We start from the raw sequence: 15,639 nt of genomic DNA, 5'->3' as shown, positions 1-15,639 counted from the left end.
CACAAGTTCCCGAAGAGGAACCGGAAGAAGAGTCGGAACCGGAAGAAGAATCGGAACCGGAAGAAGAATCGGAACCGGATGAAGAAATAGAACCGGTGGGGGAAATAATAAAACGGTTAAGTAAAAGAAAATCCTCAACCAACCGACCAAAGTTAATTATGGTCAATGGTGTTTCCGCCAAGGAAGCAAAATATTGGGAGGATTACCAATTCTCCGATGAATCGGATTTCGACGAGAATTCCGATGATGTTATAGAAATTACCCCAACTGAATTTAAAAAGGCAAAAGAAAATAATAAGGGAAAGGGCATAAAAATAGAGAAATCTAATTCCAACCCCGATGAACTTTATATGTATCGTCAACCCCCGAAGTCCTTAAGTTGTAACAATGACCCGGGAACCTCTAAACCACCAGGTTTTTCTAAACCAATGTGGACAACGACGGCTCGTATTAGGGGAACATCATATATCCCTAGAAACTTGGCAAAACGAACCAAAACCGAAGAAGAAGAAACGAGCGAGTCGGAATAAGATAGTTGTATTCGTGTGGTGTAATATATGGAATATAGTGTTCTTATGCTTTATGATATATGTAAAAATTGCTTGTATTAATAAGTATTTTTTTATGAATCTAACTCTTGTCTATTTTACAGTTTAAAAACACAAAATGGATAGACAACCCAATATTTTAAGAGACCTACCCGGAGACATGATTGATGAAATCTTGTCTAGAGTCGGCCAGAATTCTTCGGCACAACTATTTAAGGCGAGATCAGTTTGTAAGACATTCGAAGAACGTTCCAAGAATGTCTTGGTTTATAAGAGACTTTCGTTTGAAAGATGGGGGATATCACATTGGGAAACCCATAAGTTACGATGTGTTTACTTTGACGCATATATTGCGGGGAACCCAAATGCTATTTTACGCAACGGGTTAAGAAATTATTTTGACTCAATATATCCGAATATTGGACTTCGTGATTTAGAAAAAGCGGCTAACATGCAACATAAAGAAGCATGTTATGCTTACGGATTAGTAATGTTCGCTTCTCACCAAAGTGAGAACAAGAACATCGGGCTACAACTATTAAACAAAACGTTTCCACAAGTGACGGAGTCGGTAATTGGGGTAAGAAATGAGGTTTTTAGATTATTACGGGACTGTTGGACATTACGTAACCCTCGTCCCTTTGATGACGTTACAACACGCTGTCTTATCAACGGCCATAACGGTTATGTTGCACAAGACCAAGGATGGGAAGTAGTCCTAGTAAAACCAGAATGCATGACTTGTTTCTGGACGTATGAATTACGTGTCTTTATTGCCTTTGCTGAACGACTTGTGTACTAGCTAGAATTGTCTTCACAACTATCTTGTATCAAAGTTATTGTGTGCTATATTTCATGCTTTATGTAAAATAAGCGGTATTGTAAGTTTGTAAAATATTGTATAAAAGTTTGAACGCGAAATATTATTATAATCAGTTTTTCATATAGAATTGTAGTAGTTGAATTGTATATTAGCTACTAAGTATGAACTTAACGGGTAGGTACTACCCGAATTTAAACTTATAAAACGCTAATATGAAGAAAAAGCTTTTATAAATGAGTTCATATTATGCTACGAAATACTATAAACTACTCTTAATATTCTGTATGATTAACTTGTTCCATTTAACTATTTTGAAGGAAATGGCACCGACTACTCGACACACCGTGAATATGAATGAAGAGGAATTCCGTACTTTTCTAGCTTCAAACATAGCCGCAGTACAGGCTGCGCTACATACCAACAATAACCTTGGATCTAGCAGTACAGGAAATCGTGTAGGATGCACCTACAAAGAATTCACTGCCTGCAAACCTTTGGAATTTGATGGAACCGAAGGACCGATCGGATTGAAACGGTGGACCGAGAAGGTTGAATCGGTGTTTGCCATAAGTAAGTGTACTGAAGAGGACAAAGTGAAGTACGCTACGCATACCTTCACAGGTTCTGCGTTAACATGGTGGAATACCTATCTAGAGCAAGTGGGACAAGATGATGCGTACGCACTACCGTGGTCAGCATTCAAGCACTTGATGAACGAGAAGTACCGTCCCAGAACCGAGGTCAATAAGCTCAAGACAGAACTTAGAGGGTTACGAACCCAAGGATTTGATATTACCACGTACGAAAGACGATTCACAGAATTGTGCCTATTGTGTTCGGGAGCATTCGAAGATGAGGAAGAGAAGATCGACGCGTTTGTGAAAGGATTACCGGAAAGAATCCAAGAAGATATAAGTTCACACGAGCCCGCCTCCATACAACAGGCATGTAGAATGGCTCACAAACTAGTGAACCAGATTGAAGAAAGAATTAAAGAACAGACTGCTGAAGAGGCCAATGTGAAGCAAGTCAAAAGAAAGTGGGAGGAAAACGGTGATAAGAATCACCAATACAACAACAACAGCAATTACAACAATAATCGCAACAATTATCCCAACAATCGCAACATCAATCGCAACTACAACAAACGGCCCAACAACAACAACAACAACAACAACAGCAACTACAACAATCATCCCAACAACAATAATAACCGCAACAACAACAACAATCAGAAGCAACTATGCCAAAGGTGTGAAAAGAATCACTCGGGGTTCTGCACCAAATTTTGCAACAAGTGTAAAAGAAATGGTCATAGCGCGGCGAAGTGTGAGGTCTACGGACCAGGGGTTAATAGAACGAAAGGAACAAATGGTGTCGGAACGAGTAATGGCGGAGCAAATAGTGTCGGAGCAAGTTATGCCAATGTAGTTTGTTATAAATGTGGAAAACCAGGCCACATTATTAGAAATTGCCCGAACCAGGAGAACACGAATGGACAAGGCCGTGGAAGAGTTTTCAATATTAATGCGGTAGAGGCACAGGAAGACCCGGAGCTTGTTACGGGTACGTTTCTTATTGACAATAAATCTGCTTACGTTTTATTTGATTCGGGTGCGGATAGAAGCTATATGAGTAGAGATTTTTGTGCTAAATTAAGTTGTCCATTGACGCCTTTGGATAGTAAATTTTTACTCGAATTAGCAAATGGTAAATTAATTTCAGCAGATAATATATGTCGGAATCGAGAAATTAAACTGGTTAGCGAAACATTTAAGATTGATTTGATACCAGTAGAGTTAGGGAGTTTTGATGTGATAATCGGTATGGACTGGTTGAAAGAAGTGAAAGCGGAGATCGTTTGTTACAAAAATGCAATTCGCATTATACGAGAAAAAGGAAAACCCTTAATGGTGTACGGAGAAAAGGGCAACACGAAGCTACATCTTATTAGTAATTTGAAGGCACAAAAACTAATAAGAAAAGGTTGCTATGCTGTTCTAGCACACGTCGAGAAAGTACAAACTGAAGAAAAGAGCATCAATGATGTTCCCATTGCAAAAGAATTTCCCGATGTATTTCCGAAAGAATTACCGGGATTACCCCCACATCGATCCGTTGAATTTCAAATAGATCTTGCACCAGGAGCTGCACCAATAGCTCGTGCTCCTTACAGACTCGCACCCAGCGAGATGAAAGAACTGCAAAGCCAATTACAAGAACTTTTAGAGCGTGGTTTCATTCGACCAAGCACATCACCGTGGGGAGCTCCTGTTTTGTTTGTCAAGAAGAAAGATGGTACATTCAGGTTGTGTATCGACTACCGAGAGTTGAACAAACTTACCATCAAGAACCGCTACCCACTACCAAGAATCGACGACTTATTTGATCAACTACAAGGCTCGTCTGTTTATTCAAAGATTGACTTACGTTCCGGGTATCATCAAATGCGGGTGAAAGAAGATGATATTCCAAAGACTGCTTTCAGAACACGTTACGGTCATTACGAGTTTATGGTCATGCCGTTTGGTTTAACTAATGCACCAGCTGTGTTCATGGACCTTATGAACCGAGTGTGTGGACCATACCTTGACAAGTTTGTCATTGTTTTCATTGATGACATACTTATTTACTCAAAGAATGACCAAGAACACGGTGAACATTTGAGAAAGGTGTTAGAAGTATTGAGGAAGGAAGAATTGTACGCTAAGTTTTCAAAGTGTGCATTTTGGTTGGAAGAAGTTCAATTCCCCGGTCACATAGTGAACAAAGAAGGTATTAAGGTGGATCCGGCAAAGATAGAAACTGTTGAAAAGTGGGAAACCCCGAAAACTCCGAAACACATACGCCAGTTTTTAGGACTAGCTGGTTACTACAGAAGATTCATCCAAGACTTTTCCAGAATAGCAAAACCCTTGACTGCATTAACGCATAAAGGGAAGAAATTTGAATGGAATGATGAACAAGAGAAAGCGTTTCAGTTATTGAAGAAAAAGCTAACTACGGCACCTATATTGTCATTGCCTGAAGGGAATGATGATTTTGTGATTTATTGTGACGCATCAAAGCAAGGTCTCGGTTGTGTATTAATGCAACGAATGAAGGTGATTGCTTATGCGTCTAGACAATTGAAGATTCACGAACAAAATTATACGACGCATGATTTGGAATTAGGCGCGGTTGTTTTTGCATTAAAGACTTGGAGGCACTACTTATATGGGGTCAAAAGTATTATATATACCGACCACAAAAGTCTTCAACACATATTTAATCAGAAACAACTGAATATGAGGCAGCGTAGGTGGATTGAATTATTGAATGATTACGATTTTGAGATTCGTTACCACCCGGGGAAGGCAAATGTGGTAGCCGATGCCTTGAGCAGGAAGGATAGAGAACCCATTCGAGTAAAATCTATGAATATAATGATTCATAATAACATTACTACTCAAATAAAGGAGGCGCAACAAGGAGTTTTAAAAGAGGGAAATTTAAAGGATGAAATACCCAAAGGATCAGAGAAGCATCTTAATATTCGGGAAGACGGAACCCGGTATAGGGCTGAAAGGATTTGGGTACCAAAATTTGGAGATATGAGAGAAATGGTACTTAGAGAAGCTCATAAAACCAGATACTCAATACATCCTGGAACGGGGAAGATGTACAAGGATCTCAAGAAACATTTTTGGTGGCCGGGTATGAAAGCCGATGTTGCTAAATACGTAGGAGAATGTTTGACGTGTTCTAAGGTCAAAGCTGAGCATCAGAAACCATCAGGTCTACTTCAACAACCCGAAATCCCGGAATGGAAATGGGAAAACATTACCATGGATTTCATCACTAAATTGCCAAGGACTGCAAGTGGTTTTGATACTATTTGGGTAATAGTTGATCGTCTCACCAAATCAGCACACTTCCTACCAATAAGAGAAGATGACAAGATGGAGAAGTTAGCACGACTGTATTTGAAGGAAGTCGTCTCCAGACATGGAATACCAATCTCTATTATCTCTGATAGGGATGGCAGATTTATTTCAAGATTCTGGCAGACATTACAGCAAGCATTAGGAACTCGTCTAGACATGAGTACTTCCTATCATCCACAAACTGATGGGCAGAGCGAAAGGACGATACAAACGCTTGAAGACATGCTACGAGCATGTGTTATTGATTTCGGAAACAGTTGGGATCGACATCTACCGTTAGCAGAATTTTCCTACAACAACAGCTACCATTCAAGCATTGAGATGGCGCCGTTTGAAGCACTTTATGGTAGAAAGTGCAGGTCTCCGATTTGTTGGAGTGAGGTGGGGGATAGACAGATTACGAGTCCGGAGATTATACAAGAAACTACCGAGAAGATCATCCAAATTCAACAACGGTTGAAAACCGCCCAAAGTCGACAAAAGAGCTACGCTGACATTAAAAGAAAAGATATAGAATTTGAAATTGGAGAGATGGTCATGCTTAAAGTTTCACCTTGGAAAGGCGTTGTTCGATTTGGTAAACGAGGGAAATTAAATCCAAGGTATATTGGACCATTCAAGATTATTGATCGTGTCGGACCAGTAGCTTACCGACTTGAGTTACCTCAACAACTCGCGGCTGTACATAACACTTTCCACGTCTCGAATTTGAAGAAATGTTTTGCTAAAGAAGATCTCACTATTCCGTTAGATGAAATCCAAATCAACGAAAAACTCCAATTCATCGAAGAACCCGTCGAAATAATGGATCGTGAGGTTAAAAGACTTAAGCAAAACAAGATACCAATTGTTAAGGTTCGATGGAATGCTCGTAGAGGACCCGAGTTCACCTGGGAGCGTGAAGATCAGATGAAGAAGAAATACCCGCATCTATTTCCAGAAGATTCGTCAACACCTTCAACAGCTTAAAATTTCGGGACGAAATTTATTTAACGGGTAGGTACTGTAGTGACCCGAACTTTTCCATGTTTATATATATTAATTGAGATTGATGTTTACATGATTAAATGTTTCCAACATGTTAAGCAATCAAACTTGTTAAGACTTGATTAATTGAAATAGGTTTCATATAGACAATTGACCACCCAAGTTGACCGGTGATTCACGAACGTTAAAACTTGTAAAAAAAACTATATGATGACATATATATGGTTATATATATAGTTAACATGATATTATGATAAGTAAACATATCATTAATTATATTAACAATGAACTACATATGTAAAAACAAGACTACTAACTTAATGATTTTGAAACGAGACATATATGTAACGTTTATCGTTGTAACGACATTTAATGTATATATATCATATTAAGAGATATTCGTACATCATAATATCATGATAATATAATAATTTAAAATCTCTTTTGATATTATAAACATTGGGTTAACAACATTTAACAAGATCGTTAACCTAAAGGTTTCAAAACAACACTTACATGTAACGACTAACGATGACTTAACGACTCAGTTAAAATGTATATACATGTAGTGTTTTAATATGTATTTATACACTTTTGAAAGACTTCAATACACTTATCAAAATACTTCTACTTAACAAAAATGCTTACAATTACATTCTCATTCAGTTTCATCAACAATTCTACTCGTATGCACCCGTATTCGTACTCGTACAATACACAGCTTTTAGATGTATGTACTATTGGTATATACACTCCAATGATCAGCTCTTAGCAGCCCATGTGAGTCACCTAACACATGTGGGAACCATCATTTGGCAACTAGCATGAAATATCTCATAAGATTACAAAAATATGAGTAATCATTCATGACTTATTTACATGAAAACAAAATTACATATCCTTTATATCTAATCCATACACCAACGACCAAAAACACCTACAAACACTTTCATTCTTCAATTTTCTTCATCTAATTGAACTCTCTCAAGTTCTATCTTCAAGTTCTAAGTGTTCTTCATAAATTCCAAAAGTTCTAGTTTCATAAAATCAAGAATACTTTCAAGTTTGCTAGCTCACTTCCAATCTTGTAAGGTGATCATCCAACCTCAAGAAATCTTTGTTTCTTACAGTAGGTTATCATTCTAATACAAGGTAATAATCATATTCAAACTTTGGTTCAATTTCTATAACTATAACAATCTTATTTCAAGTGATGATCTTACTTGAACTTGTTTTCGTGTCATGATTTTGCTTCAAGAACTTTGAGCCATCCAAGGATCCATTGAAGCTAGATCCATTTTTCTCTTTTCCAGTAGGTTCATCCAAGGAACTTAAGGTAGTAATGATGTTCATAACATCATTCGATTCATACATATAAAGCTATCTTATTCGAAGGTTTACACTTGTAATCACTAGAACATAGTTTAGTTAATTCTAAACTTGTTCGCAAACAAAAGTTAATCCTTCTAACTTGACTTTTAAAATCAACTAAACACATGTTCTATATCTATATGATATGCTAACTTAATGATTTAAAACCTGGAAACACGAAAAACACCGTAAAACCGGATTTACGCCGTCGTAGTAACACCGCGGGCTGTTTTGGGTTAGTTAATTAAAAACTATGATAAACTTTGATTTAAAAGTTGTTATTCTGAGAAAATGATTTTTATTATGAACATGAAACTATATCCAAAAATTATGGTTAAACTCAAAGTGGAAGTATGTTTTCTAAAATGGTCATCTAGACGTCGTTCTTTCGACTGAAATGACTACCTTTACAAAAACGACTTGTAACTTATTTTTCCGACTAGAAACCTATACTTTTTTGTTTAGATTCATAAAATAGAGTTCAATATGAAACCATAGCAATTTGATTCACTCAAAACGGATTTAAAATGAAGAAGTTATGGGTAAAACAAGATTGGATAATTTTTCTCATTTTAGCTACGTGAAAATTGGTAACAAATCTATTCCAACCATAACTTAATCAACTTGTATTATATATTATGTAATCTTGAGATACCATAGACACGTATACAATGTTTCGACCTATCATGTCGACACATCTATATATATTTCGGAACAACCATAGACACTCTATATGTGAATGTTGGAGTTAGCTATACAGGGTTGAGGTTGATTCCAAAATATATATAGTTTGAGTTGTGATCAATACTGAGATACGTATACACTGGGTCGTGGATTGATTCAAGATAATATTTATCGATTTATTTCTGTACATCTAACTGTGGACAACTAGTTGTAGGTTACTAACGAGGACAGCTGACTTAATAAACTTAAAACATCAAAATATATTAAAAGTGTTGTAAATATATTTTGAACATACTTTGATATATATGTATATATTGTTATAGGTTCGTGAATCAACCAGTGGCCAAGTCTTACTTCCCGACGAAGTAAAAATCTGTGAAAGTGAGTTATAGTCCCACTTTTAAAATCTAATATTTTTGGGATGAGAATACATGCAGGTTTTATAAATGATTTACAAAATAGACACAAGTACGTGAAACTACATTCTATGGTTGAATTATCAAAATCGAATGTGCCCCTTTTTATTAAGTCTGGTAATCTAAGAATTAGGGAACAGACACCCTAATTGACGCGAATCCTAAAGATAGATCTATTGGGCCTAACAAACCCCATCCAAAGTACCGGATGCTTTAGTACTTCGAAATTTATATCATATCCGAAGGGTGTCCCGGAATGATGGGGATATTCTTATATATGCATCTTGTTATTGTCGGTTACCAGGTGTTCACCATATGAATGATTTTTATCTCTATGTATGGGATGTGTATTGAAATATGAAATCTTGTGGTCTATTGTTACGATTTGATATATATAGGTTAAACCTATAACTCACCAACATTTTTGTTGACGTTTTAAGCATGTTTATTCTCAGGTGATTATTAAGAGCTTCCGCTGTCGCATACTTAAATAAGGACAAGATTTGGAGTCCATGCTTGTATGATATTGTGTAAAAACTGCATTCAAGAAACTTATTTTGTTGTAACATATTTGTATTGTAAACCATTATGTAATGGTCGTGTGTAAACAGGATATTTTAGATTATCATTATTTGATAATCTACGTAAAGCTTTTTAAACCTTTATTGATGAAATAAAGGTTATGGTTTGTTTAAAAATGAATGCAGTCTTTGAAAAACGTCTCATATAGAGGTCAAAACCTCGCAACGAAATCAATTAATATGGAACGTTTTTAATCAATAAGAACGGGACATTTCATAGTGAACCCAAGTATAGTTGCCGTTATGCCTGGCAAATCAAACCCATAGTCTAAAAAATGGGTTCATTGGGTCTTAATATTAGGATCCAATAGGTTCTCAATTTATAAATGATAAAATATCTTGTGGGTCCAAAATTGAACTACTTATATCACAAGGAAAAAGTGACGGGTTCAACGGGTCCTATGTTCGAGTCTAATGGGTCCTACGTTTTTTATGCCCGTTTCACCACAAGATTTCGGCGCGCGTTTTCATTGCCCGTTTTCGGCGCGCGTTATTGGCGCTAGTTTTTCGTAGCGCGTTTTTCGAAGGCGGTTTTCAGCGCGCGGTTTTTGCAGGGCGTTTTCAACGCCCGTTTTCGCAAGCGTTTTCGGCAGGCGTTTTTCGGCGCGATTTTTGCATGGCGTTTTCGTCGAACGTTTTCAACGCGCGTTTTCTAAAAAAAATATTCATTTGAATCCATAAATTAAGTTGAGATCGAAGGAATCAATGAGAGCGCGACATGTGGCGTGAAAATCACATGTGACTGGAAAAAAAATTCAGAATTTTTTTTTTTCGAAATTTTTTTTTTTCACATTGCGAATCCGAAAACTTCAATTGGGAACGCGAGTCTGAAAATGAAAACGGAAATCGGAAACATAAAAAAAAAAAAAAAATCAAAATTTTTTTTTTTCGAAAAACTTTTCAAAAAAAAAAAATTTTCCCGAAAAAATTTCAAATTTTTTTGTTCGAAATTTTTTTTCGATTTTAAATTTTTTTTTTGAATTTTTTATTTTTTTTATTTTTTTTTTTCACATTGCGAATCCGAAAACTTCATTTGGGAACGCGAGTCTGAAAATGAAAACGGAAATCGGAAACATAAAGAAAAAATTTAAGAAAAAGGGTCTTGACCCGACCCAACACGTGGGAAAATGGGCCTCGACCCGCTCTTGACCCGACCCGTTGGACCCGTTCAAAATTTCTGACCCGTTTAGACCCGGACTCGTTCAAACCCAAACCCGTTTCGACCCGACCCAAACCCAAACCAACACGACCCGATTGCCAGGTGTAGACTTGCCGTATATCAACTGAAAACTAAAAATTTCTGTTTGGTTCGAGGTTTTCAAATCTCAAAATTTGTAATGCGAACCCGAACGTGAACGCGGTCGGAAAACAAAAACTCGAAATCGAAACATGAATCCAAAACGAGAATGCGACCGTGATACGCGAACCCGAAACCGAAATGCGAACCCGAAACCGAAATGCGAACCCGAAATCGATATGCGAACCCGAAATGGACAACGAAATGCGAACCCGAAACGCGAACCCGAAACGCGTACCCGAAATGCGAACCCGAAACGCGATCCCGAAACATGACCCCGAAATGCGAACCTGAAACGCGAACCTGAAACGCGAGCCAGAAACTCGAACCCGAAACGCGAACCCGAAACGCGAGCCCGAATCGCGTATCCGAAATGTGAACCCAAAACTCGAACCCGAAACGTGAACCCGAAACGCGAGCCCGAAACGCGAAACGCGAGCCCGAAACGCGAAACGCGAACCCGAAACGCGAACTCGAAACTCGAACCCGAAACGCGAACCCGAAAAGCAAACCCGAAAAGCGAACCCGAAATGTAACCCGAAACGCGAACCCGAAATGTAACCCGAAACGTGACCCGAAACGCGAACCCGAAACTCGAACCCGAAACACGACCCCCAAACGGAACCCGAAAAGCGAACCCGAAACGGGAACCCGAAACCCAAAACGTAAATCGTAAACGTAAAATCATAGAACATGGGATTTCAAATCCCTCATATATACAAAGGATTTTCAAATCGTTCATCTATGGGATTTCAAGGGATTTGAAATGCAAATCCCACGAACCAAATCCTCCAACCAAACATGGGATTTCATGGGATTTGAAATGCAAATCCCTCCAAATCCCACGAAATCCCACGAACCAAACGCCCCTTACTGACTCAAACACTTTAATTACAAGGACTTCAAAAGTTCAAAAGCATCTGCATTGATGGGCAAACATTATTCTAAAACAAACACAGAAGTTCACCAACTAATTCAAATCTAATTTCAAAAACATGAAAACAAAACACCTTATTCAACCGAAAACTCATACACCATACTATGCTGATACTTCTCACCAGGCTGAACAACGATCGACGGAAAATTATCTTGATTGATAGCATTCGGAAACCCTTGTGTCTCCAAACACACTGCAGAATGCTTTCCATATACACATCCGCCTTTACCAGCAACCCCGTTCACATAATTAGCCGTATAAAACTGAATCCCAGGTGCATTAGTCCATAAATTAAGAACACGCGAACTACATGGGTCCCTCAGTTTCACAGCACATTTTAATCCTGATTTTTCTTCACCACAATCAAGCGCGTAATTATGGTCATACCCTACACCAACCTCTTGAATATTGGTACCGATTTTTTTCTCGCTGGTGAAGTCAAACGGAGTTCCTTCAACCGGCTTGATCTCGCCAGTTGGGATTTGGGTCGAGTCGACAGGTGTCACGTGTCTTGCGAATATCTGAGCTGTATGGTCGAGAATTGTACCGGTTTCGTGTCCTGCTAGATTCCAATAAGTGTGCTGAGCTAAGCTAACGGGAGTCGGTTTATTCTCGGCCACCGCTTCCATATCGAGCCTCAATATCGTTTTTGAAGCAAGTGTGTAGGTTGCGGTGATGGTCAGAGCTCCAGGGTAGCCTGATTACAAATCGAACCGAATTCTTAGATAATCACTTGTAAAAAACGGGTTGTAAATAAAGATTTACAGTACAATATATGTTCTTACTATGATACATTACCTTCTTCTCCATCAAGAGCATGATATTTAAAAGTTATTGATGGAGTGTCACCCTTTTTATGTTCAACGACGTCCCACACGACCTTGTCAAATCCTTTAAGCCCACCTTCAAACATGAAACGAAGAAGGGCAAAACAACTAAACATACAACTAAAGGAAACATATTAAAAGCTAATTTAATATTTATAATCCAACACAATTAGGTGTTGTATGTTTTTCAGTCTGCAGATCTTATTATGTTATGTCTGCGCGCTCGCACACGTTGTTACTGCAGATTGTTTGTTTTTCTGAACACATGAGATAAAATGTCTTATTATCTCTGCAAACTTGCAGACTTAGAAATATGATTCTTAGTGCCGCAGACAGGATTAAGTTATTTTGCAGACATAAAAGCAAACACAAAAAGTCTTCACTATTCAGCAGCAAACAAACCTAAAAACCACATCTTCTCTACAGACATGGTCAGCAGATCTTCAGACAAAAACATCTTTAAAAACAATAGCACCTTAGTCACACATATGACCAGTGTATGAAAAATGTCATGCACACCAATTTTTTTTGTTAAATATATTAACAGAATTGCTTTATATTGTATTTATTCATTGTTCTCATACGTTTATTAAACGGTAACAGGTATTTCAGCCACAATGTGCAATATATGGATACAAGAACAAGGCAGTTAAGCACATACCATGGAGACTGTTAGGACCATTGTTAATTGGCAGAGAATATTCTGTCCCATTGAGTGTGAACTTCCCCTCTTTAATCCTGTTTGCAACCCTTCCAACAATGCAACCAAAGTACGGTGCCATACGTTTCTGTTGAAACACAAATGAATCACACATACATTACATACACCATATATACGAAATCAAACTCATTAACCAATTACTAGGAGTACATATGCAGATCCAGAATGTGCAAATCTAGATTCTCAGAACTTGTTACAATTGTACCGAAGTTATAAACAAAAAAAAATCCAAATTTATTATTATTCAATTACAATGCCAATTGTAGTAGCTATCAAATCGTCACAAAATACCAAAAAGCTTGTTGCTTTAAACAAATGGTCCAAAATCCTAAACCTAGGAAACTCAAGTTCATAAGAATCTTGTAACAATCATGAAAAAAGCATTAAATTTGCTCCTAACGTGTGTGTAGGTGGCATATGATCGTGGAGGTGGTTAAATCCCTCTCTGTGATGCCGATATCGCCGTTCGAAGAAGAAGAAAAAAAACATTACATTTGCAACACAACAACAATCCCAAATGTAGCTGTCAAACATTTTTATTTACCAAATACTTAAAGATATTTCTTTTATATATCAAACATGAACTCTGGTTATATCCAAACATAAAAAAATAAAATCCAATAATAAATTAATTAAATTCATTGTTTATTTACAGTGAATTGTAATGGAACTTACCAGATAGGGCTCAAGAGTGTCAAACCCAAGTACAACATCACTCAATTTTCCTTAAAAAAACAGAAACAGAAATCAAATTAAATTAAAAATATAATCGAAAATCACATAACTTTAAAAGAAATAAAACAAAAATAAAAAATACCATGTTTATCAGGGACAAATAAGGATGTAATGGTGCATCCATAGTTGGATACTAAAACTTTCATAGTTCCATTATCAAGTTCAAATATTTGCGGGTTCGGATCTGCCATTGGTGAGTAATTTCGATAATTACAGTGATAGGATGGATGGATGGATGGATCAAAGTGTGAATCACTGATATATTTATTTTAATTGTTATATATTAAACACGACAGAAAAATTAAGATGTGGTTAGGTGGATAGATTTAATCAAATCAAATCAAATTATTTATGGTTTACAGAGAATCGCAGAAATAACGTTTGTTTAAGATATTGCATAGATATGTGTTAGGTATTAAGTAAATGTAAGTGCTATAGTCATTTTGTTTAATGACCCGTAGGATAACATATTTTGACTAATAAACTTGTAGTTGTTAATTTGGTCGGAATAAATGAATTACATTCATTCTTGCAATATGATTTAACGTATGTTATCGGTTTTCAGATTCTTGTTGTTTAACAAATATACAATAATAAAATATTCAAGGTGTGATAAATTTCATCATCAAATCAAATAACACATAAAAGAGAATAATTCTTTGAAAAAAATTGACAATGACATGAAAGTTTGTACCTGCTTTTTGAAAACAAAAAATTATTGAATAATATGGCGGAGATTGAGAAAAAAAAAGTTGCAAAAGTTTGTACATATTGTGAAAAAGAGTTGTGATAAATATAGTGAAGATGCTCCGAGATATTTATATTTATAAAACATTAATACCGTATTAAATATTAAATGATATTTTTATTAATTAGTTTTGTCTTTCAAATCGACATTCATATATCAGCGGCATTTATATATTTTTATTTAAAAATTAATATAAAATAATTACATCATCATTTTAGAGCTTTATATGAATATATAGATGGAGTTTTATTTAAAAGGTGTGTTCGGGTGAAACTAGCTTATAGCTAGAGTTGGAGTTTACGTTTTAAGCTAGAAGCTAAAGCTTATGTTTTATAAATGTTTGGTAAAGTAGCAGGAGCTTATTTATGTAAAATGATATAGAAGGACAAAAAAATAAATGATAAATAATGATTTAGGGCTAATAATGTAATTTTACTTCCATAAGCTTCCTAACTGATTTTCAAAAGCTACTTCAACTAGCTTATTTTTTCAGAGTTTATTTTTTTCATAAGCTGTGGAATATTTGTATATCAAACAAGGCTAGAAGCTGGAGCTTATGAAAAATTAAGCTTTAGCTCTCCTAAGCTCCTAGAAGCTACATCGCCAAACATACCCAAAAAAAGGGACAATTACACGGTTGGTTCTTGATTTTTTTATTTTTTTGTGTGGCTAAAAATGAAAACTACTCGTATATAACTAAAAATTAAGATACAAAGAAACGAGATACAAAAAGTAAAACAAGGACGGACTCGAGAACAGTAAACTAAACTTAACAGCACAGACCGACCTACAACTAACTAAGTCAAAGCCCAACCGTTGTCCAAAAATCAGCATGACAAACACACAACAAATATGAAAATGAACGAAAAGGAGACCAAACTATCAATGAAGCTAAACTACCAATTAAAACACAAAATCAAACTCTTTGGGACCAACAATCACAAACAGACACAACCAAAAGGACCGACGTTACAATTAGGGATGGCAAAATGACCTGTACCCGATGGGGAAACCCGAAACCCGTTATAATTGGGCCGG

At 36.5% G+C, this 15,639-nt stretch overlaps 1 protein-coding gene across 1 annotated transcript; it reads right to left on the bottom strand.

Moving 5' to 3' along the window:
* Nucleotides 1-11,568: 11,568 nt before the first annotated feature.
* On the bottom strand, nucleotides 11,569-14,229 carry LOC139852934 (uncharacterized). Its single transcript, XM_071842278.1, has 5 exons — nucleotides 13,936-14,229; nucleotides 13,794-13,843; nucleotides 13,059-13,185; nucleotides 12,369-12,473; nucleotides 11,569-12,267 (listed from the first exon to the last, which is right to left on the bottom strand). Exons 1-5 carry the CDS (start codon nucleotides 14,042-14,044, stop codon nucleotides 11,645-11,647), a joined length of 1,014 nt encoding a protein of 337 aa, XP_071698379.1. The 5' UTR covers nucleotides 14,045-14,229; the 3' UTR covers nucleotides 11,569-11,644.
* Nucleotides 14,230-15,639: the final 1,410 nt, after the last annotated feature.

Source organism: Rutidosis leptorrhynchoides, chromosome 6, assembly GCF_046630445.1.
Source record: "Rutidosis leptorrhynchoides isolate AG116_Rl617_1_P2 chromosome 6, CSIRO_AGI_Rlap_v1, whole genome shotgun sequence".
NCBI lineage: Eukaryota > Viridiplantae > Streptophyta > Magnoliopsida > Asterales > Asteraceae > Rutidosis > Rutidosis leptorrhynchoides.
This window is presented reverse-complemented; position numbering and strand designations above follow the sequence as displayed.